Here is a 22,027-nt window from a genome sequence, read left to right as displayed (position 1 = left end):
AGGGTGATGGTGACAGACAGTCATGTCAGGGTGTTAGACACAGTCATATAAGAGCGACAGACACAACCGTATCAGGTTGACAGACACAGCTGTATCAGGGTGACAGACACAGCCATATCAGGGTGTTAGATACAGTTGTATCAGGGTGACGGACAGCCATACCAGGGTGACAGACAAGTCATATCAGGGTGTTAGACATAGTCATATCAGGGTGACAGACAGTCATATCAGGTAACAGACACAGTCGTATGAGGATGACAGACTCAGCCGTATCAGGGTGTTAGATACAGTCATATCAGGGTGACAGACAAGTCATATCAGGGTGACAGTCATGTCAGAGTGTTAGACACAGTTATATCAGGGTGACAGACAAGTCATATCAGGGTGACAGCCAGCCATGTCACGGTGTTAGACATAGTCATATCAGGGTGATAGACACAGTCATGTCAGGGTGTTAGACACAGTGATATCAGGGTGACAGACTGTCATGTCAGGGTGATAGGCAGATCAGGGTGACAGACAGGCATATCTGGGTGTGTATGAAAGCTCTTTCTGAGCCTGAAATGAGGCGAGACTGGAGCAGAGGGGACAGGACAGTCGGGAGTGAACCGTCCCCTCCGTCCCCTGCGGTCCTCAGCGCCTGGGACCCAAAGAGGAGGTGTGGAAATCTGGGGACATCAGTGATGCAGAGGGTGGACAGATGTTATAGGAGTACCTGCAGTGTCCCCTCAGGAAGGACGGATGCTGAAGCTGAAGCTGCAGTATTTTGGTCACCTGATGCAAAGAGATGACTCACTGGAAGAGACCCTGATGCTGGGAAAGATTGAGGGCAAGAGGAGAAGGGACGACAGAGGATGAGGTGGTTGGATGGCATCACAGACTCAATGGACATAGGTTTGGGTGAACTCTGGGAGTTGGTGATGGACAGGGAAGCCTGGCGTGCTGCAGTCCGTGGGGTCACAAAGAGTCGGACACGACTCAGCAGCTGAACATGGAAGTCCAAGTTCCATGGAATGGAAGTCCAAGAGTAAGGTACTGGCAAGGTCGTGTTCTGGTGAAAGCCTTCTTCAGGGCAGCAGATGGCTGGTTTCTTGCTGTGTCCTCACATGGTGTAAGGGAGGTCTCTGGGTCTCCTTTTTAAATTTTGTTTATTTATTTATATATATTTTTTGGTCGCACTGCACGGCATGTGGTTTCTTAGTTCCCTGACCGGGGACTGGAAACTCGGGAGTCTCTTTTTTTGATACCAAATTCATTCAAATTTATTAACAGACATTTAAAATATGAAACTATCAAAATAATAGACAAAAACATAGAAAATCTACATGATCTTGGGTTTGGCCTGTGGATCATGGACTTTGAGTTTTAACACACAACACAAAAAGCCAGTCCACAAAAGAAAAAGGTAGTATTGTGGACTTGATAGGGTTAAAGATTTCTACTCTGAAACACCGTATTCAGAAAATCAAAAGACAAGCCACAAACCTAGAGGAAAATATTTGTAAAACTTGTACCTGATAAAGGATTTGGACTCAAATACAGAAAGACCTCTAAAACAACTCCATCAAAAATGGAAAAGGATCTGAACAGACACCCAGCCAAAAAACATTTACAGATAGTAAAAATCATACAAAAATACGCCCAGCATCATAAGCCACTATTGTCTCTGCTATGTTGTGCCCAACTCTTTGTGACCCCATGGACTGTAGCCTGCCAGGCTCCTCTGTCCGTGGGATTATCCAGGCAAGAATACTGGAGTGGGGCGCCATGCCCTCCTCTAGGAAGCTCAGAGCATCACCTCATGGACTAGGTTTCAACATAGGGATTTTGTGGGTACACATGCAGACCATAACACCATACATTACAATAGTAAACCACAAGTTTGTTTCTCTTTAAACTTTTAATTATTGTAAGTACACATAACATACAACTTACCATCTAAACCATTCTAAAGCGCACAGTTCAATGTCACTAAGTACATTCACATTGTTGTATAACCATCACCACGGTCCATCTCCAAAGCTGCTTTCATCTTGCAAACAAACTCTGTCCCCATTAAACTCCCCATTCCTCCTCCCCACCAGGCTCCTCTGTCCATCCAGGCTCCTCGGTCCATGGGATTTCCCAGGCAAGACCAGTGGGTTGGTTGCCATTTCTCTCTCCAGGCATCTTCCTGACCCCGGGATCAAACCTTCCTCTGTTACACCACCTGTTACGCTCAGGTGACAGCCAGCCAACTGTAGACCCAGAAAGGGATCAGAGGGACTCAGCCTGCGAGGACACTGTGGTGTAAGTTATTTAAAAAGCATGTATTTATTAACAGAAACAGGTAAGCTCACAAAGCGCCCTCCTCTCCAGAGAGGAGGAAGTGAATCCCTGGACGTTATGATCAACCTTCAGTGACAGGAGGCAGTTTGCAAAGGCACTGCTCAATGCAGGAATTGGGAGCCCGATTCCACGAGTTCGAGCCCAGGACCCGCATCCTCGGTGTGTGGCTTTGGCCAGGTGCCTTGACCTTTCTATTCCTCGTTATCTGCAAAACGGTACTGGATTATCCACAAACTACTTAATGTACCTAAAGCCCCTGGAGGCAGGCGCACAATGTGTTACTGTCGCTCTAGAAGGGAGGACCCCGGCTCAAGCGGGCGCTGGGAGGAGCCTGAAGCGATCAGTCCAGTAAAGAAGGGACCAGGGTGGCAGACGAGAGAGCCCTCCGGGCGCACGGGCTCCGGCCGCCGCGGGCGGCGCCGGCATGGAACGGGTTACAACGATAGAGACGACCGGCGGACCCGGGGTAGCTGAGCGGCCCTGGCCGCCACCCTCCACGACGCCTACCGCGCGACCGCGCAGGCGCGAGAGCCCAGCGCGGGGGCGGGGGGCACCTCCCTGGGCACCCGGAAGTCTCCGCCTAACGGGCCGAGCCCGCTCCTCCTGGCCTGGAAGGGGGCGGGGCGCGAAGCCCCTCGTCGCGCAGCGCCATAGAGCGTGGCCGGAGGACCCGTGTCCTAGACGCGTCCGGAAGTGCCACCCTGGGGCGCCCGCTCCGCACCATAGAGCTGGGGGGGGGCCCGCGGCAGCTAGGGGGGGGTCGCCGGACTCGCCTTCCTAGAGAGGCGAGGACGGGGTGGAGGCTGGAAGGGGGGTAGGGAGGGGAGGGGGGGAGCGGCGCGGGCGGAAGCGGCCAGGAAGGTCACTTCCGGCCTGGGCGCCCGTCCCCCTGACCCCAGGGTCTGAGTCGCCGCTGCCGCCGCTGCCACCATCCGCGAGGGAGGAGAGAGGAGGAGGAGTGCGGCGCGGCGGCCCCGGGACCGAGGAGGTGAGGGGAGGGCGCGGGGGCGGGGGCCGTGCGCCCGGGGCCGGGTGGGCGCGCGCCTCAGGGCGCCGGGCTGCGGCCGGGGGGGCGGGCGGGGAGGCGGGCGGCGAGCGCGACTGGGCAGGCGAGTGCGCGTGCGCGCCGCGGGGGGCGGGGGCGTGAGTGAGCGCGCGGCCGCTGACGCGGGGCGGGGCGCGCGCGCCGGGACGGGAGCGCGCACCACGCCCGGGGGCGCGCCCGAGGCGGGCGCGCGCAGCGCGGGCTCGCCGGTGGGGCCGCCGTGTCGCCCCCACCCCCACCCCAGCCTTCCCGGCCGCTCGTGGCCGGAAGTGGTGGCGACTCCCGGGGGAAGTTGAGGCCCCGGTGGGGGAGGCGGCGCGCGCGGGCCCAGCCGGCCTGACCGGAAACGGCGGCCCCCGGGGGACCGGTGGCGGCCCCTGGCCTGCCCGCTCCCCTTTCCCCCCTTTTCAAAGGAGCCAGATCCCGTTGCCGCCCCGGGCGCGCTGCGTGCGGCCTTTGATCCGGCCGGTAATTACGGGCATTCCGGCCGGCGGGAGGCTCATTCATTCGCCCGGGCGCGGGCGGCGGGCAGGAAGCGCGTGCGCTGGAGGGGAAATGTTAGGCCAAGGTCAGGCACCGCGTGGCCCGCGGGGCAGGGCGAGGCCGGCGGCCGGGCCCGATGGCCACCCCGAGGCCTCCCGGGCGCCGCATAGCGCCCTTGAGCCCCTGTTCGCGGCCCGGCCATAAAGGGGAGCACCCCAGTTCGTGGAAACGGGTGCCCCTGGGGCACAGGCCAGCCAGGGATGGCGTGATCAGACGGAAAAGTGAGCCACGGCGAGTGTGGACAGAGACTCTTGCGGGCCCATTGGTTGGCACGAGGACAGGGAGATGAAGCAGGCTCGCTGTGTGCGCGGAAGAGCTGGACCGGGCCCATGCGCCTCCTCACCTCCACACTCCTGTCCTCACCCAGGGGACCAGGGAGGGCGCCCCAGCCCCAGTCCAGAGGGGCACTGTAGGAAGGGACTGACTTGGTCTGTGTGCTCCGCGTGGTTCCTGGTGCCTGGACCTGTCTTAGGGATCCAGGGTTAGGATCCAGCTGGGGGTTGGGCCTGCCCTTGCTCCCGGGGAAGCCCGGTTACTGTGGCTTATCTCTTCCCTAAGAACATAAGCCTCTTTGGCTCAGCTGGCATTCACCCTCCGCCTCTGCAGGCAGGCCCTCCGGCCTGAGCCCCAGAACATTCAGATCTGATTCCTTCTTGTGTTGTCTCTTGTCTTAGCCTCTTACTCCTGGAGGTCTTGGAGTCTAACCCCCGAAGGCTGAGCTAGAGAACTGGAAGGATTCGGCCCAGGGTGGCCCCGGGCGTCAGGCGGCACTGCTGCGTGTTAGCCCTGGGCTCTGGGGTCAGACAGACTAGTTTCAGGTCCCAGCTCCACGTTCATCATCACCTTTCTGACCTCACAGCACAAGGAATTTCTCAGTTTCTACTAGTGAAAAAGAGGGGCTGTACTAATGGCGTTGACCTTGGTAGGAAGGCTCCCAATGCTCTCCTTTTGGAGCCAGCGCACAGCTCTCAGAAGGGGGTGTGAAGCGGGTGCAGAGGCCTCAGGCCGGCCCGGCATTCCTGGGCTCCGTCTCTTCCAGCCCCGTGACCTTGGACCTGCCGCTTCCCCTTTCCCAGGCTCAGTTCCTCCTCAGGCCCCCATGACCCAGAGCACGGTCCATCATCCCTGGGTGAGCCTCGTCCATCGACGCAGCTGCCAGCCCCGCCTGGTGTTGGGCCTGGGACACAGTGGTCCTGGTTCGGTGCTCCGCTAGGGGTGGGGCAGGACGGTGCAGTAGTGGAGAGGCTCGGACGCCCCAGGCAGGGGCTGGGGGTTGCCAGGCTAGCCGGGAGCTGGAGGAGCCCGGGGGAGATGTCTCGAGTCTCACAGGACAGAGGAGCTGGCCGAGAGGTCCCGGGGACCTGAGGGGGGCCTGAGTCCTGGGCTGGTGGCGGCAGTCTTGGTCTTGACCTCCAGTCTCTGCCTGGCTGCCCTGGGTCTCGGGTGGTCCCTTCTGGGCACTCCTGGGCTCAGACGCCCCCAGCCCTGACCCTGGACATGTGTCCTGCAGCGCCCCCAGCTGGCCGAGGCTGTGCCTGGGACCCCGCTGTGGCCCTGGCCTCCTTGTGGAGGCAGACTGCAGCCAGGAGCCTGGCTCGTACCCCAGAGGCCCCAGGGTGGGGGTGGTCACCCCACTCGGCGGTGGGCTGAGCCCCCCGCACTGGTGCAGGGTTGGCGGGAGTCCAGAGCCTGGCCTTTACCAGAGCTGCCGCCTCCGCTGGCTTCTTTTGGCCAGGCTTGGGGTCTGGGGAGATGGAGGCTGTTCTGGAGGTCTCTGAGGTATCCGTTGGTTTGGGGTTAGGGGACTTGGATACCCGCCATGGGGTGGGGCCGATGACTGTCGGAGACGTAGAGCTGGCGCCTGTTTTCAGGTGTGACTCTCGGTCCGTGTGTTAGGAGGCCTCCCTGCCCCAGTTGCGGGGGGTTGATTGTCTCTCCAGCGGGGCCAGCAGCCCTGTCCTGGTGGCAGAGAGGGCGCCTCTCACCACTGCGCTGCCCCCTGGCTGAGCCGGCTGCTCCTGGGGTCCACCTTGGTGTGGGGGTCTCCTTGCTCTGCCTGCCTGACTGTTGGGCCCACAGAACACTGGCCTCTCTTTGCCAAATGGGGGCTCCTGTGCGGGCTGCCTCGTCACGAGTGATGCTGGGGACCCACACGTGGTCCAGCCTGGAGGCGCAGGGTCAGGCCGGCCAGGACGTCCTGACTCCTTGGGCTGGAGGAGTTTGCCGTCTGCTGAGGTGTGTGTGGACACATAGGGTGGAGGAAGTCAGGGAGAGCCTCCCAGGGATGTGGGCTTGGTTGTAATCCGGAGTAAAGGGAGCCGGTACTGGTGTTCTTGGCGGAGGGGAGGACTGGCCTTGGAGGCTGGGCCGCGGGTGTGTCCCGAGGCCCTGGGAGGTTGGGTCAGCCCTGGACGGGTCTGAACTGGGCTCCAGAGGCCTGTCCACGTTCCCTGGGCGCCCAGCTCCTTGTGGAGCGCGGCCGTTCCTCTCATGATCTGGATGCCAAGCCCTTGAAGACGAGGCCCGGGGTGGAGCACCCGCCCCGGATGGCGTGGCTGGGGGTGAGGCCGACTCCACCCTGGCCACCCACCCACCAGCCCAGCGAGGGCAGCCTCCCATCCCCTTAGTGGCTGTGGGGATCAGGCGGTGCCCACGCTGTGTCCAGTCCTCGGTGTTGTTGTTTGGTCTTGTGTGGGGAGAAGGGACAGTGGAGCTGAGGGAAGGGAGGAGTCTGGGAAGGCTTCCTGGGGGAGGTGCTGTGTTCTCTGGGCTCTGGCGGCAGGTCTCCAGGGAGCAGACAGGGGCGGGGGCAAGGAGGAAAGAAGTATCCTGCAGATACCAGCCAGGACAGCCCAGCGCCCCCAGAGGGAGCGGAGTCTGGCCCATCGCCCGGTCAAGGGGTGACAACCAGCGATGGCCCACGTGTGCAGCTGTGTTTTTCTGGCCTGAAGAGTATTTTGTTGTTTTAAGGAATCTTCACTTATTTACCAGCATTTAAGGGCAGACGTGTGGGAAGCTCTAGGAAGGCTGGTGGTGGCCGGGCACTGGAGAGCAGACCCCTGGAAGGCCAGAAGGTGCCCGGCACGTGTGATGTGGGGCAGGGCTCCCAGGAGGAAGTGCGTCTGCGGGCTGACCTGGCAGACGCCGCCCGGGTCTGGAGTTTGGACCTAGTGCGAGGGCCATGTGTGGGGTAGTTCAGGTAGGGGGGTGGTGGGACCGAGCTGCCCTTAATAAAACAGACAGCAGCTCCCCTGTGAGGTGGTTGCCGTGCAGACAGGTCACCCTCTTACAGCTCACGGTGACCACGTGCACAGGGACGTGCCCCTGGGGACCACAGGCCCGCGTCCTGTCTGGGTCTGCCCGTCCTGACTTCTCGGGCAAGCAGAGTCACCACGGTCTCCCCTCCGAGACCAGCGCTTCCTCTTCCTGCTCCTCCAGCTGCCACGGGCTGCACGCGCGTCCATCACCGGTGACAGCCGTTTGGGCTGTCTCCACGCGCGGCTCCTGTGACTTGTGCTTCCGCAAACACGCGCGTGTAAACTGTCGTGCGGACGTGTTTTCACTCCTCTTGGGTTCATGGCTGGAAGGCCCTGCTTCTCCGCAGGCGTGCGCGTGCTTTCTGTGGTCATCGCGTCCGGCTGGCGCGCCTGCTCTGGGGTCTTGACGCCACGCCGAGCATGTATCTCTTCGTGTGCTTGCCAGCTCCTTGCGTGTCGTTTTGGAGAAGTGTCTCTTCCCATCCTCTGCCCCCTTTCAGTCGACTGATTTGTTTGAACCTAGTGCCTGGAAAAGATGAACCGGTCCGTGGTGTGGGGAGCGGATTTGGAGAGGGCTTGGAGGGTGCAGGCCCCGGGGGTGGGAGTTGGGAGAGGGCGGTGAGGGTGGGTGCAGGGCCCTCCCAGGGTGGACGCTGAGAGGTAGCCACTGGGCTTCGGTGGCCTCGAGGCTGGGACAGGGGCTGGGGAAGAATGGCCGGGGAGGAGCCGGGGGTCCCAGCTAAGGCCTGACGGCAGCCCAGGAACAGAGAGGCACGTGGGGCGGGTGGGACGGAGAAGCAAGGGGACAGCCGGGGCAGCTGTCTCCGGCAGCGGGAACCCTGGGCAGGCGCTGGAGCAGGGCCGGCCGGAGGAGGCGGCGAGATTGGCAGCGGAAGAAAGAGCCGGCGGGTAATTGGTGGGCAGGCATCCAGTGCAGGTGGGTGGGTCTAATAACAACAATAATAATAATTTGTCTCGCAGGCCCTGCCGGCTCCCAGGCTAATTGGATCGCTGCAGGGCCCCGCGGGGGTGGGCCTTCGTCTCTGTGGAGTGGGTGGGGGTCAGAGTGGGGCGGCCGGGCCTGACAGGTGTGTCGGGCCGTGGAGCGTCTGGGGGGCGGGGAGGGCAGGACCCACCACCTTCAGCCTCCAGGGACATCAGGTTCCACAGTCGGGCTGGCGCGGGAATCACCCCACTTCCCCCAGGGAGCCACCGGGTCAGGGGCTGCCCCAGCCCCCAGCTCTGGGTGGGAGGGCTGTGGCTTCCCCCTCCCCCCAGGTCCCGGGGTTGGACCCCAAGGCCCTGGGGCTCGGGGCAACACAGGAGCCCGAGTGGCCGCAGTGGAGGAGCACACGAGTGGCCGGGGCGACTCTCCAGTGCACGCCGTTGGCCCTTCACAGGGATCCAGGGAGTCTCCCAGGGCACGCTCCGGCTCCTCCCCACCCCCAACCCCGGGCTCCTGGGGTCCCTGCTGTGTGAGGCCGCGGTGGGGGCACAGGGCCCGGCCCCCGAGCCAGAGCGGCCCCCACGAGAGGCCCAGCAGGTGGATGCCAGGGTGTTTACCCGGTGGCTGGCTTTAAGTCTCCCTTCCTCGGGGGACGGGGGCGGGGTGGGGGGTCACCGCCCTCTGCTCAGGCCAAAAACAGAATGCAGAGCAGACTGCCCCGGGGCCCGGGTGTGCCGTGCGCCAGGTGGAGAGCCCGTGGGCCCAGAAGTCAGCCAGAGAAGCTGCCGCCTGTGGGGCCCAGTCGGGGCTTCCTGCCAGGTTCTGAGTTCCGTCCGACCGACCCCGCCCCCTCCGCTGCGGGCTCTGCCTTGGGCTCCTCCAGGCGTTTCCCAGGGCGCCCTGCATGGCGGGCGCTTCCCCGAATCGTGGCGACCCTGTGCCCTAGTCTCCGGGTCTCAGACTCTGACCTGCCGCTGGTCGGCCTCGCTGAGGGTGTGTGTGGACACCTCGATCCCACTTAGACCCAGTGAAAAGCGCCCTTCGTTGGACGGCAGCTCCCAGGAGGATCATCGTGTGTGCACCCCCGCCCCCACTCTGTTCCAGTCTGTCGAGGGGCCTTACCCTGCCCTCCTCTGCCCTCCTGGGGCTTCCAGCTGGACTGACTGAGGCGATCAGCAGGAGACCAGATGGATTCTGTTAAGCACCAGCTCGGGAAAACCCGAGTGACAGGGCGGGGCGCCAGCGGGGGTCTGCGTGCTGGGGGGTAGCCTGGGCTGCGGTGGGGGAGACAAAGGAAGGTCATGTCTGCAGGTTCCCCGCCCTCTGGGGCGTTGTTCCCTCCTGGTGCGGGACCCTCTATCGCGGGGGACTTGCCTCCTCCTCTCGGGGAGTCATGGGTTCAGAGGAGCTCCTTGCACCAGGAGCTGGGTGTGGGCGGGGGTCCTGCAGTTCGAGGCCCGCTCCCCGCCCGCCATGGGAATCAGGTGGTGTCTCCCTCACTCCCTGAGCTGCCCCGTCTGGGGGTGTGGGGACCTCTGGCCTTGGGGCAAGCTGCCCAAAACCTCCCTGTCCTGCGTCCCTTCCCCTGGAGCCTGTGGACACCCTGAGGAGGATGGAGGGCCCCCGCCTTCTCAGTGCAGGAAGCGGGCGGAGGTGGATGCTGGCCGGGAAGCCTCTGCTTGCTTGACTTGGACGCAGTTGTTCCGGCCCCACAGGTGGCCGCCCAGCAGATAGGTGTGGATCAGAAGTCTCCCCGAGCGGCCCCTCCTGCGCTGCCGCTCCTGTTTCTCTTTTACTCGTTTCTGACACGGACGGTGCTTGAGTCAGGGCCTGCACACACATCTTAGTCTGTTTACGGACTCACTGGGACACAAGCCACCCTCGTGAAAGGGACAGTCCACCGGGTGTTACTCACAGAATTCGGCAGCCACTGCCACCGTCTCGTCCCAGAACATTTCATCACTCAGAGAAGCCCCGTGCCCACACGTGGGCGCTCCGCCAATCCCCGGCCTGGCAGCCTGGCCTCAGCCGGATCTTCCATGGCCTGCTCCGCTCCCCTCGCTGCCTCTGCGCAGCGCTGCTGTGAAGGCGGCCTCAGAGCGGGATTCTGGGGCTGCGTGGGCTGAGCCCCTGTGGTCGGCCTGCTAGGCTGTTCTCACGGCGGCCGTCCTGGTTGGCATGCCCGACCGCCCTGTACCCGGACTGTGGGGTGGTACCCGCTCGGCTCCGGCCGTCTGTCCTGTGGGGTCTGGGGTGGAAGGGTCTGGCGGCCCGTGTGTCAGCGTTCGGTGGGCTGCCTTCCGGACCTGGAGCCTCCACGCTACTCAGGCAGTTCCTGGGCGTCGCTCACCGTCAGCAGCGCCTGCTGTGTCCGGGGGTCTCGGGGTGGCGTGTCCCCGGGCCACCAGCTTCCTGGGAACCCCGTGGCCCCCACGCCCCCACCCCTCCACTCGGGGCAGTCGCCCTGGGAAGGCGGCTGGGGTCCCCAGCTCGGGCTGAGCGCTGCCCGCATCTGTCTTGTGGCCGTCCAGCCGGGGGGCGGAGGGTGCAGCTCGGGCCCCCGCGTGCGCTCTGGCGTCCTGTGAACCCTCTCCTTGTCTCCCCTCCGACAGGGCCCAGACATGGAGCTGCGGGAAGAGGCCTGGTCTCCGGGGCCGCTGGACTCCGAGGACCAGCAGATGGCTAGTCACGAGAACCCAGGTGAGGGGCCCTGGGCTTCTCCCGGCTGACCTCGCGCCCTGCCCGCCTCCTGGAGGCTCGGGGTCCTACCCCGCCTCCCAGGCCCAGCCAGCCGCCTCCCGGGCCTGGTGGGGTCTCCGTGGCCCCCCAGCTGGGAGCCTTTGGGGGCAGCCCCCTCGGCTGCCGCGGGTGGGGGCTCCTCAGCCTGGGGAGGGCCCGGGGGCTGGGGGTCAGGAGGACACAGGGCGTCCGGGTGGGCCTGGGTCCTCCCGGGTTTTCATCTTCATTTAAGACATGGGCAGCCTGCCTTATTTAATAAAGCGTTACCTGGCTTGAGTAACCTCCTCTGTGAGCCCCCGGTGATGAGGCTTCGCGTGCTGAGGCCGGGCCACAGCCTCGCCAGCCCCCACCCTCAGGGGGAGCCGTGGCCCATCTCCCCGGCCCCGGGCTTCCATGCAGGGCGCCTGTGAAATAAAGTGTGAAGCGCTCTGTGCTGCTGTTGATGCGTCTTCGTGCGTCCCGGCCGGCGTCCATGACCTCTCACTGTGAGGGCTCTAGGCCTGGGGGAACAGACCCCGCCCTACAGGGAGGGCCCAGGCCCTCCTTCACCACGGCGCCCCCCCTCCCTGTTTTTTTACCGCTTTAAAGTAAGATTAACCTTACAGTTGGTTTCCTTCTGGAAACTTCCAGCCCGACAGTGTGGTGGCCGCACGTCGCGCTGCCTGGCCCCAGCAGTGAACCACACTGGGTGGGCCTACACTGCCTGTGCCCGTTTCCTGGAGGATTTCAAAAAGCATCCCCAGGTGTCGCAGCGGCTCACCCATAAATTCTCCGCGAGCAGCAAACGCTCATCTCAGCTGACGGACTCAGCGTTTCCCCTGACTGTCCTCTGCCCCCAGCCGCCTCCGGAAGGCGGTTTACCTCGGAGCCCAGGGTTCTGACTGTGCACGCTGTCCACTCAGGCGCTCTCCTGGGCAGACCTTGAAGAGCAGGTGGGCTCTCACCTCTGTTCTGCCCAGTGGTCTGCTCGGGCCCCCACCCTGTGACCCCCTGCGCGCTTCCCAGCTGCTCTGCTCCCCCTTGTCGGCACCCCTGTGGGCCCCTCCCGTGAGGGGCAGTGTGGGACCCCTGCCCTGAGACCGCTGGTGCTGTCTGGTGCGGTGGGGAGGGCCAAGGGGCCCCGGGGGCAGGGCTGTGAGCCCGGGGCATGGGACGGTGGGGCCACCAGGAGCCAGGGCTGGGGCTGGGCTGGACTGTCTGCAGGCTGCAGCCAGGTCTGTGCTGACCACCTCACGGGCGCACTGACCGCGCGCGCCCCCCCCCCCAGACCCCGGGGGAGGTGGGGAGCCGGCAGGGGTGCGGTGTGAGAGCTGGCCAGGTCTTCCACGTGGGCACTCAGAGAGAGGTCCTCTGAACACGGATCGTAGGTGAAGAGAAGGCCTGACTGAGGCGGGGAGGAGTCTTCAGCCAGTGGGTTGGAGATAACCCTCCAGGGCCAGGGTCCCAGCCTCACACGGTCAGGCCCGCCTCTCCTATCTCAGTGCCACTAGCATCACCCCACAGAGTCCCCTGAAATGCTCTTCCTGAGCTGGGGCAACAGCAGACCCCGCGTGAAAAGACAGCAACCTCACCCAGGCAAGACCCACGTGCCCTGGCAGAGCCCCGAGCACAGGGGGATGGGGACGAGCCAACGGCCTGCGTGGTGTTAGGGGGCGGGGAGCTGGCCACCAGGCCGCCCTCGGGGGTCACTGTGGGCAGCAGCTGCAGCGGGTGTTCCATGCAGAGCAGCAGCGGGGTGCACAGACTGCCTGGGCCCGCGGCTTCCTGTGTCCAGGGAAAGCACCCGCCATGGAGGCCCCAGGCAGGGCAGGGCCTGCACGGAGGGGCTTCAGGGTCCAGTGGGGACTGCAGTGGGGAGGGGAAGGTACTGACCAAATGGGGTGGCGGCAGAGCGAGGGTCCCTGGGAGAGCAGGTCACACACGCGGCAGAGGACCCCCGAGGAGCTGAAAACACTGCCCAGAATGTAGCCGCCTGCGAATTCAGGGAAGTGGACGTCCAGAGATGGGCAGACAGGGAACTAAAGTTCTGTTCTGCTGACCCCACCCCGCAGGAGCTACTAGAATAAGAGAAAGGGGCCGAGGAGGGTGTCCTCAGATGCGGAGGCTGCGGTGTGTCAGAGGTGCACAACCAGACAGGCGGGACTGTGCGGAGGGGCTTGGAAGAACAAGACCAGGACCGCGCGGCCCAGGGGCAGAGCTCAGCAGACAGCCAGAAACACAGACAAAGCCATTTCAAGACAAAGATGGAGCAGCTGAAGACCGAGTAAAAGTAGTGAGTGCATCGTTCCCTGAGAAAACCTGAAGGTGAAAAGGAGGAAGGTTGTAAAATCAAAAAGAAATAAAGATTACAAAAGGGTTTAAAAAAAAAAAAAAGGTACTGAAGTTAGTTAAAGAAAGCCCCAAAAGACAAAACCCTGTATAAGGAAGAGAACAGTGAAACCTACGCATCTAGAAAACATTCCTGAAATGGAAAAGTTGGGTGTCGAAAGAGCAAGTCGAAACTCTGAGAACATCCGCTCGGATGGATGGTCTTTGAATCTAGTCGCTGGGCTTGAAGAAGCAGATCCCCCCGGGTACCTGGGGAAAGAGCGAACGGCCCCAGGCAGAGGAGACGGCATTGCGCTCAGCCAGTCAGTGGCGCCTTCTGCCAGGGCAAAGTGGAGGGCTCCTGTTTCTGATTGTTGGGGGAAGGAAAGGGAGGCCGCGGGTCACATCATATGGAGAAGCGACCTGCACGTTGGAAGGGCGGAGCCAAGCAGACCGGCTCCGCGTGGGCCCTTCCGGGAGATCCGCGGGCCAGGGATCCACGGGCAGGGAGCGGGGCCAGGCTGGCTGTGAGGTGGGCGCCCGAGTCCTGAGGAACCTCGCTTGGCCGTGCCGGTGTGCGCACCGCCATCCCGATGCTGGTGCTGTGGTGTCAGCAGCCTGGCACAGACGGCGCCTCTGGGTTCTCTCCTCGCCTTGTGAGGACTGGGGATGCGGGCGTCTAAGGAAGACCGCAGAGAAGCCTACTGGCCTGGATCTGTATGGAAAGTGTCAGTTAGAGCTTACAGGAATTTTACCTTAAAAAAAAAAAAAAGCAGTGATCACTTCCAGATTTGGAGCTTGAAATTGTTTCCTGCTCAGAGAAACCAGAGCGCCCTTGTAGATTGGCTGGCTGCAGGTCTGGGGAAGAAAGTGTGGGTGAGCCTGTGGTGGCAGAGGCGCTGTCACAGGACCCCCTAGGTCCCATCCGGAGGACTCGGAGCCCCTTCAAGGCTCCCACGCACCACAGCTGGCGGGGTGACAGGCGAGGGGTGCAGCCCACCAGATGTGTGTAAATCCGTGGACTCAGAGTGCAGTGAGGAAAGGGAAGGTTACTTGGTCATGCTGGAGGACAACGGAAGACCGGGCAGATGAGGGAAAATGAGGTTCATTCCGCCGTAAACCCGTGAAATTGACCACTGGGTCCCAACCAGCGGGCGAGGGAGCTTCTCAAAACTACTCCACCTACTAAACGGAATGTGGAGCTGACCACAATCAATGCAGGACAAATGCCCTGTCACGACGGGGGCGGGGCCCCTCTGTGCCCGCTGCGTGCAGGGGCCGCGCCGTGCATCCCTCCATGATTCCGTAGATGTCTGAGTTCCTGCGTGTCAGTGGCCCTTGATGTCACAGAAACGATACGCCATCACACGAGAGACGATAATCCATGCTTTTAGTGAGAGAACGGGATTGCATCTTCAGAATGACTGACCACAGAACCGGCGGGGCTGGGCCCCCAGCAGCCCACGAGGAGGAGCTGGCAGCCCGCGAGGGTCCAGAGGGCCGCAGGGCTCCGTGAAAAGAAGATTGTCAGGAAAAGCAAGAGACCGGCGAAGCTGTGTATTACACAGGACCTAAAAGACTTAGATGAAGTCAAAAGTAAAGGGACCGAACTCATGTCTGGGGATGTGCACTTGGGTGATGGCGTGCAGGAACGCGAGGGGGCGGCTCTTGCACGGCTCTTTGGGCTTGGGGTGGGGGAGGGTGCGTGGGACCGGGCACGGAGGGGCTCCGGTAGGGAGGGCGGACCGGGGGCAGCCGCTGACCATCTTCCTGACTTGGACGGGGTGCAGAGTCGGACTCGGGGGTGCACGAGAGCGCGGGGCCCTGCACCCACTGCAGGAGACCAGAGGTCCGCTGGTTGAGGGGCAGGCCCGCCTCCCGGAGTGAGTAGACACTCCTCCACTGGGCCGTTTTAACACCTGCTCGAAAAGTAGTGCCTGTGGTGAAGGCGGCGCAGTGCCGCCCCCGGCTCAGCCCCACTATCAGCCCAGCCCTGCGGCGCCCCCCCCCCCTCGCCCCCGCCCCGAGCTTTCTCTCCTGTTTCCGGACCGGCGCTCCGCCCCTCGCCCCCCACCCGCATCCAGGACTGCTGGTTGAGTCCCAGGGGTCTCACAGGTTCAGGTGGGCTATGTTATGTCCCGGTCCTTGCGATGGCAAATGCGCGTCATCGCCGAGTCATGTCTCTGTTGTTAAACTTTAGGGACAACTTGGAAAGCAGAGCGTGTACTTCGGCCTTCCGCCAATAGCAAGCCTACTTCTCATCCCCTCCCTTCCCCACGCCTTAGGACGTCGTGTGCTTATGACTGTTTCTCCTCCTTATCTCCCTTGGCCGCGCTGCGTGGCTTGCTGGATCGCAGGGCCCCGATCAGGGTGGGACTGGGGCCCGAGAGGCAGTGGAGTCCTAACGGTGGCCGCCCTGGAGTTCCCGATTTATGTTGACGTCAAAGTGGAGTGGGCCCCAGGCCATCTCTTCGGAAGCGCCTCCCACCCCGCCCAGGCTTCCTACCGAAGTGATGTCCTGTCCCAGCTCAGGCCCTGTTCCGGTACTCCTCGCGTGGAGCCCTGGTTCTCAAAGCGTCGGTGCTCAGTCACCGGGGGTGGCGCGTGGGGCATCGTCTCCCAGCGCTGCCGGAGCTCAGGGCGGCCACCTGGGATCCGGACTGCGGGCCCCTGGTGCTTCTCCGCCCCCAGGCCGTGTCGCCGCGGGAGGCGGCTCATCTGGCTGGCCCCTCGGTGTCCTCGCTGCGAAGGCCCGAGTCCCCAGCGCCCACCTCGCGGGTCTTAACGCACAGATGCTTACCGAGTGCACGAGGACGTTATCTCGAGGACAGTGTTGGGGCACTTTGTCCCAGGCCGGGTGCTGGAACACGGTCCGACCGCTGGCCCTGTGGGCCTGCAGGCTAGTGAGAGGGGGCGGGAAAACAGAGCTAGGTAGGTTATGGTGGGGTTCACCTTTGAGCGACGCCTTCGCGTGGCACCTGGGGGCGGGGCCGGAGGCTGGTGGGCGGGGTTATTTCCGGGGCGGAACCGAAGCTTGGTGGGCGGAGCTGTGTCCGCGGCCCAGGCCGGAGGCTGGTGGGCGGGGCTATGCCGGGGCGAGGCTGGGTCCGAGTGTGGGAGGGGCTGTGCCCAGGGGTGGAGCCGGAGACTGGTGGGCGGGGCCGTGTGGGGGGCGAGGCCACGCCTAGGGGGTGGAGCCGGAGGATGGTGGGCGGGGCTGGGCCCGAGCTCTGGCCCCTGGCAGGTGTCTGAGCTGGAGCCCCCTAAATCCGTCTCCATTCTGTAGCTCAGGCCCGAGTCGCACAGGGAAGGCAGATGTCGCCGAGGGTGCACCCAGATCTCGTGGAGCCGCTCATCTCTCCCGGGAGGCCGCCCGGGCGAGGGGCGGTGTAAATGTATTAAGGCTTTGTCGGGCAGTCGGCCCGCGGAGGTGTCCGAGGTGGTGTCCTCAGTTCGCAGGCGCCGGGAACGAGGCCCCGCGCTCCTTTCTTGTCTCCACTGGGCACACAGGGCCCACAGAACCAGGGCCCAGGCTGAGGACGTCTGTGATAGAGGTTGCGGGGTGTGGGGTTGCACCCCCAGTTAGTAGGGGGGGGTAGTCAGGGCTCTCCTGCTGTGCTCTCATTAACCAGTCCGACCCCCGCAGCCACGGTCGTCTTCCCAGAACCCAAATGTGACACCGTCCTTTCCCGGGCCGAGATGAGAGCCTCCTGGTGCGAGGGTCTCCTGCCTCAGGGATCGTTCTGTACTAGGGCCTTACCTAGCCCTCCACGCGCAGCCCCGTTCGATTCTGTTGATTCCTTTAGCAGACATTTCTGGAATCCCCACCAAGTCCCGGGCATTGTTCTGGGTGTGGGGGAAACGGCTGTGAAGGAAGGCGAAGCCCTAGGGGATGGTTATGGAGTGTTTGGTAAAACGCAGGAAACTGGGGGGTGTGGGGATGGGGATTGAGCGAGCACGTCTGCCCGGGGCAGGCCTGGCAGCTGCAGGCCCGGTTCTCGGCGCTCCGAGGTGCCGCCCCCGGCCTGGTGGAGGGGAGCCGGTTCCCGAGGCCTCGCAGCGCGGCAGGGAAGCAGCCCCAGCCGCCCTCCGCGGGCTCTCTGACGTCCTCTCCCCACTTCCTTGCAGTGGACATCCTCATCATGGATGACGACGACGTCCCCAGCTGGCCCCCGACCAAGCTGTCCCCTTCCCCATCGGCGGCCCCCGCCGGCCCTCCGCCCCGGCCGCGGCCGCCCGCGCCCTACATCTGCAACGAGTGCGGCAAGAGCTTCAGCCACTGGTCCAAGCTGACGCGGCACCAGCGCACGCACACTGGCGAGCGGCCCAACGCCTGCGCCGACTGCGGCAAGACCTTCTCGCAGAGCTCGCACCTGGTGCAGCACCGGCGCATCCACACGGGCGAGAAGCCCTATGCCTGCTCTGAGTGCGGCAAGCGCTTCAGCTGGAGCTCCAACCTCATGCAGCACCAGCGCATCCACACGGGCGAGAAGCCCTACGCCTGCCCCGATTGCGGCCGCAGCTTCACGCAGAGCAAGAGCCTGGCCAAGCACCGGCGCTCGCACAGCGGCCTCAAGCCCTTCGTGTGCCCGCGCTGTGGCCGCGGCTTCAGCCAGCCCAAGAGCCTGGCGCGCCACCTGCGGCTGCACCCCGAGCTGTCGGGGCCGGGCGTGGCGGCCAAGGTGCTAGCGGCCAGCGTGCGCCGGGCCAAGGCGCCCGAGGAGGCGGCGGCGGCGGACGGCGAGATCGCCATCCCGGTGGGCGACGGCGAGGGCATCATCGTGGTGGGCGCGCCGGGCGAGGGGGCGGCGGCGGCTGCAGCCATGGCGAGCACGGGGGCCAGGGCGCCGGGACCCCGCTCGCGGCGCGCCCCGGCCCCCAAGCCGTACGTGTGTGTGGAGTGCGGGAAGGGCTTCGGGCACGGGGCCGGGCTGCTGGCCCACCAGCGCGCCCAGCACGGGGACGGGCTGGGAGCAGCGGGGGGTGAGGAGCCGGCGCACATCTGCGTGGAGTGCGGCGAGGGCTTCGTGCAGGGCGCGGCGCTGCGCCGGCACAAGAAGGTGCACGCCGTGGGCGCGCCCTCGGTCTGCAGCCACTGCGGACAGAACTACTACCGGGCGGGCGGGGACGAGGACGACGAGGACGACGACGAGGAGGCGGCGGGCGGGCGGTGCAGCGAGTGCCGCGGCGGGGAGGGCCGGTAGGGGCGGCGGCCCGGGGGGGCGGGGCCCCTCGGGCTGGGCGGGAACGACGGCGCGGGACCCAGAGGCTGGGGCGAAACGGACAGAGGGGCGTCCCGGGGGTGCGGCGGGCCTGGGGCGGGGCGCGCGGAGCGCCCACCAGGTCGCCCGGCCCCTCCCCGCGCCCGCCGCTCGGCCTGGCTTGGCCCCGTCGGTTCTCGGCCAAGCCCGAATCGAGACGTTGGGTGGGAACTAGAGAGACCAAGACGCGACGAAACCCATGAGCGGAAGACCATTCGCCCTCTTTCCTTTCCCTCGCCGAAAGGGCTGCTGCGAGAACAGCGAGCCGTGCACCCTTTACCCTCGGAGGGGCCCCAGCAGGAAGGGAGAGAGGGTCCTTTTACCCTTTAGAATTTTCTTTTAATCACACTGCCTCCTGCCCCCGCCCGCCTGTTATTTTCTTCCCCCTCGCGGTCCCAGCCTTTCTCCTCTCCCTGCCCTCCCCCACCCCGCCGGGTCTGGGGTCGCGGAGGCGTGCGGAGCAGAGCGCCCGCGTCCCGGGCGACCCCGCGGACAGCGGGTCCCGGCTCATCCCAGGCCTGGGCGCGGCGGGAAGAGGGCTCGGGGGCAATAAATCGCACTATCCGATCGTCCCTCCTGTGCGTGGTTCTTGAGTCCGGGGAAACGGAGGGCCCCGCACCCGGGCAGCTGCTGCTGGGTGCGTGGGTGGGGGGCACCGGCCAGGCCGGAGGAGAGAGGCCGACATCGGCCCAGGCCGCGCGCGTACCCGGGTGCTCCCTGGAGAATGTCCTGGGAGAGTGACCGGCCGGCTCCGGCAGCGGGCTCTGGGTCCCCGCGTGAGCGGCGTCCTCAATCCGGGAGGACTGGCAGGCCAGTGAGGACCTGGGGCGGGTGTTCCGAGCGAGGCCCGCCCACCGCTGCTTTTAAAAGGACTCCGGCGGCCGGGGGCCGGGGGGCGGGGCGGGGCTGAACAGGCCGTGCCTCTCCTCGCAGTGGCGGGCAGCTCTCCCCCGCGCTGCCAAGGACCCCAGGCTCCCGTCTCCACCAGCCCCGGCGGCCCCGCCAGCGTGCAGCGTCTTGGAAGACTTGTCCTGCACCTTGTAGCTGTGTCCCGTCCTCACATCCACTGGGGGAGCAGGGGACAGCCACGGTGTCACAGGTCACCGTAGAGGAGTGCCTGTCTCAACTTCCCAGCGACAGAATTACTGCCTCTAGGAAGAAGCTGGACTCTGGTGGGTGGGCGGGTATCTGCCTACACACCGCCCCCTGCCTCCTAGGAGCCAGCGGGACCGGGGGAAGACAAGGGTGGGCAGTGGCTTTCTGCTGCTGGGCCACGTGCCAGACCCACAGGTCGGCCCGGGTGGGGGTGGTGCCTGATACCACCCCAGCATCCCGGAACCCTCCGCTGGAGGCCTGGGGACCATGGGGTCTTGGGAGGCTGCAGTGGGTGACCCCGGGGAGGTAGGGTCCCCCCAGGGTGTGTTTCCAGCCTGGCCAAACGGTTCCTCTGGGTTCCTCTGGGTTCCTCTGACCTCCGCGGAGTGTGGAGCTGACCAACCAGTCGGGGGAGCTGAAGGAGGAAGCAGGGGTTGGGGTGTGTGTCCTCTCAGGCCTGAGTCTCCCCTGGCCTCTGCTGTCCCTGAGCAGGCCCCAGGCCACAGCCCCTTGGGGCCTCTGGTTCGGAAGCCAAAGTCATGGCCGGCCACCGGTGGGCAGGGACGTGTAGCCCAGGAGGCTTCATTAGGACACCTTGTTCTCAAGTGGCCGTGGCCTCGCTTGGAAACGGTGGACCTGGGTCCGTTTCTTCTGAGGTCTCAGACCTCTGTACGGGAGGGAGGGGGAAAGCTGCTGTTTGTCCAGCGAGGCCGGGGAAACAAAGGCTGAGGGGACGTTTCCTGGTGCCCGCAGGTCCCTTCTCCGTCGGCCAGAGCTGACCTTGGGCGCTTCCGGAGGCGGGGGGGAGGGGGGGGAGTGCTGCCTGCTGGGGGTGGGGGGGTGTTCCCTGTCCCCTGGGGAGGAGTAAGCGTTGGGTTGAGTCGTTCTGTCCCCACCTCCGCGGGCAGAGGCAGCACCTGACACCCGGGCCAGATTCTGGGCCACAGAGAGAGGCTGTGTGACCCTGGGCAAGTGAACTAACCCCTCTGACCCTCCGCTGCCTCCTCTGTGCAAAGAAAAACTTGCCTGTCACAACTGTTTGCAGGGACCCCTGGGGTGTCTCTAAGTGCCTGGTCTCCTCTGGTCACTGACCTCGATTCCTGTCCCGGGAGGAGCCTAGTGCGGGACTTAGGAGCCAGGCACACTGCTCTGCCAGCCGGTGCCGCCCGCCTTCTCCAGTCCTCAGTTCACTTCTTGTCACAATGTGGCATTCAGTGAGCTCGAGGGGCTTCCCAGGTGGCTCGGTGGTCAAGAATCCACCTGCCAACGCAGGAGATGCGAGGAAGAGCCCCTGGAGCAGGGCATGGCACCCCACTCCAGAATTCTTGCCTGGAGAATCCCATGGACAGAGGAGCCTGGTGGGCTGCAGTCCACCGGGTCACACAGGCATGACTGAGCGCGCGTGCAGTGAGCCAGCAGGGGCACGTACTTGGTTTATTTATCCCGTCTCCTCCTGCTCCCAAGCTCTGGCGGCTGTGACTCAGGCAGCCGCACCTTTGGGTCTAGGAAACAGCCCTCCTCCTCCGCGGGGAGCAGGCAGTGGCCACCCCCTAACATGTCTGGAGGACGCGGGCCTGTGTGGAGGGCACTTTCGTCCTGTGGGGCATGGACGTGTGGCCAGGAGAGGGTTTTCTGTCTCAAGTGAAGCGGCAGTTCTCAGCTGAGGCGACTGTGCCCTGGGGTCATCTCTAATTCCCAGGGTAGAGGAGGAGGGGTGCGTGGGTGCACCTGGCATGTAGTGGGGGGAAGGCCAGGGATGCTGCTGACGTCCTGCCATGCTCAGGGGGGGCTCCCGCCCCCAAAAGGTTATCCTGCCCGGAGGCCGGCGGTGCTGGGGAGACACTGGCCCCAGGGACCCCTCCATCCTTCCTGCTCCCGCGCGTGTAAAGGGAAAGGCGACGCTCTGCCGCCACCTCGTGGGCACCAGGGGGAGCGCAGGGAGGTGGGCTGGGCGCCTGCTCCTGGGGCCGCGGGATTAACTGAACTGGACTCATCCACCCACCTACTTGTCCCCCAGTGAACAGGGAGGTTCTACACAGCGACCCCAGGCCAGGCATTCGGGGACTTGTGGCTCAGAGGACCAGCTGACATGGCTTCACACCAGACACACACACACACAGCCCCCCGACTTTATCCACCTGGAGAAAATGACAAGGGCGAGCCCACAGCCATCCAGGACGCAGTACAGATGTCCCCACCCCACCATGGCCAGACGAACTTGGTTGGTCAGGGCGATGCCCCTGGATTTGCCAAGGGACCCTCCAGGGCTTCCCTGGTGCTCAGTGGTAATCCCCTGGCAGAGGAAATGGCAACCCCCTCCGTATTCTTGCCTGGAGACTCCCATGGACAGAGGGGCCTGGTGAGCTACAGTCCACGGGGTGGCAGAGTCGGACACGACTGAGCGACTGAACGGCAGGGATGGACCCCTCCGGGAGTGGGTCCCTGCCCTCTTGCCCTGCCTTTCCCTGGTGCAGATATGGAAGTAAATGTGCACACAGCTGTGCGT

At 64.2% G+C, this 22,027-nt stretch overlaps 1 protein-coding gene across 3 annotated transcripts; it reads left to right on the top strand.

The window, feature by feature from the left end:
• Nucleotides 1-1,134: 1,134 nt before the first annotated feature.
• ZNF787 (zinc finger protein 787) lies at nucleotides 1,135-18,998 on the top strand. 3 transcript variants are annotated; one of them, XM_086354713.1, is made up of 3 exons: nucleotides 1,135-3,316; nucleotides 10,732-10,819; nucleotides 17,294-18,998. In XM_086354713.1, the coding sequence occupies exons 2-3, from the start codon at nucleotides 10,741-10,743 to the stop codon at nucleotides 18,367-18,369; spliced, it is 1,155 nt and encodes a 384-aa protein (XP_086210839.1). In that variant the 5' UTR covers nucleotides 1,135-3,316; nucleotides 10,732-10,740; the 3' UTR covers nucleotides 18,370-18,998. The 3 variants fall into 3 exon arrangements, with proteins under 3 accessions (XP_086210839.1, XP_086210840.1, XP_086210841.1); XM_086354715.1 differs by lacking the exon at nucleotides 1,135-3,316 and adding an exon at nucleotides 3,537-3,841; XM_086354714.1 differs by lacking the exon at nucleotides 10,732-10,819.
• The last annotated feature ends 3,029 nt before the right edge of the window (nucleotides 18,999-22,027 follow it).

Source organism: Bos grunniens, chromosome 18, assembly GCF_055505025.1.
Source record: "Bos grunniens cultivar Pamir isolate PY7600 chromosome 18, Bosgru_T2T1.0, whole genome shotgun sequence".
In the NCBI taxonomy this organism is placed as follows: Eukaryota; Metazoa; Chordata; class Mammalia; order Artiodactyla; family Bovidae; genus Bos; species Bos grunniens.
Note: the sequence above shows the minus strand (reverse complement) of the source record. Positions and strands in the feature narration are given on the sequence as shown.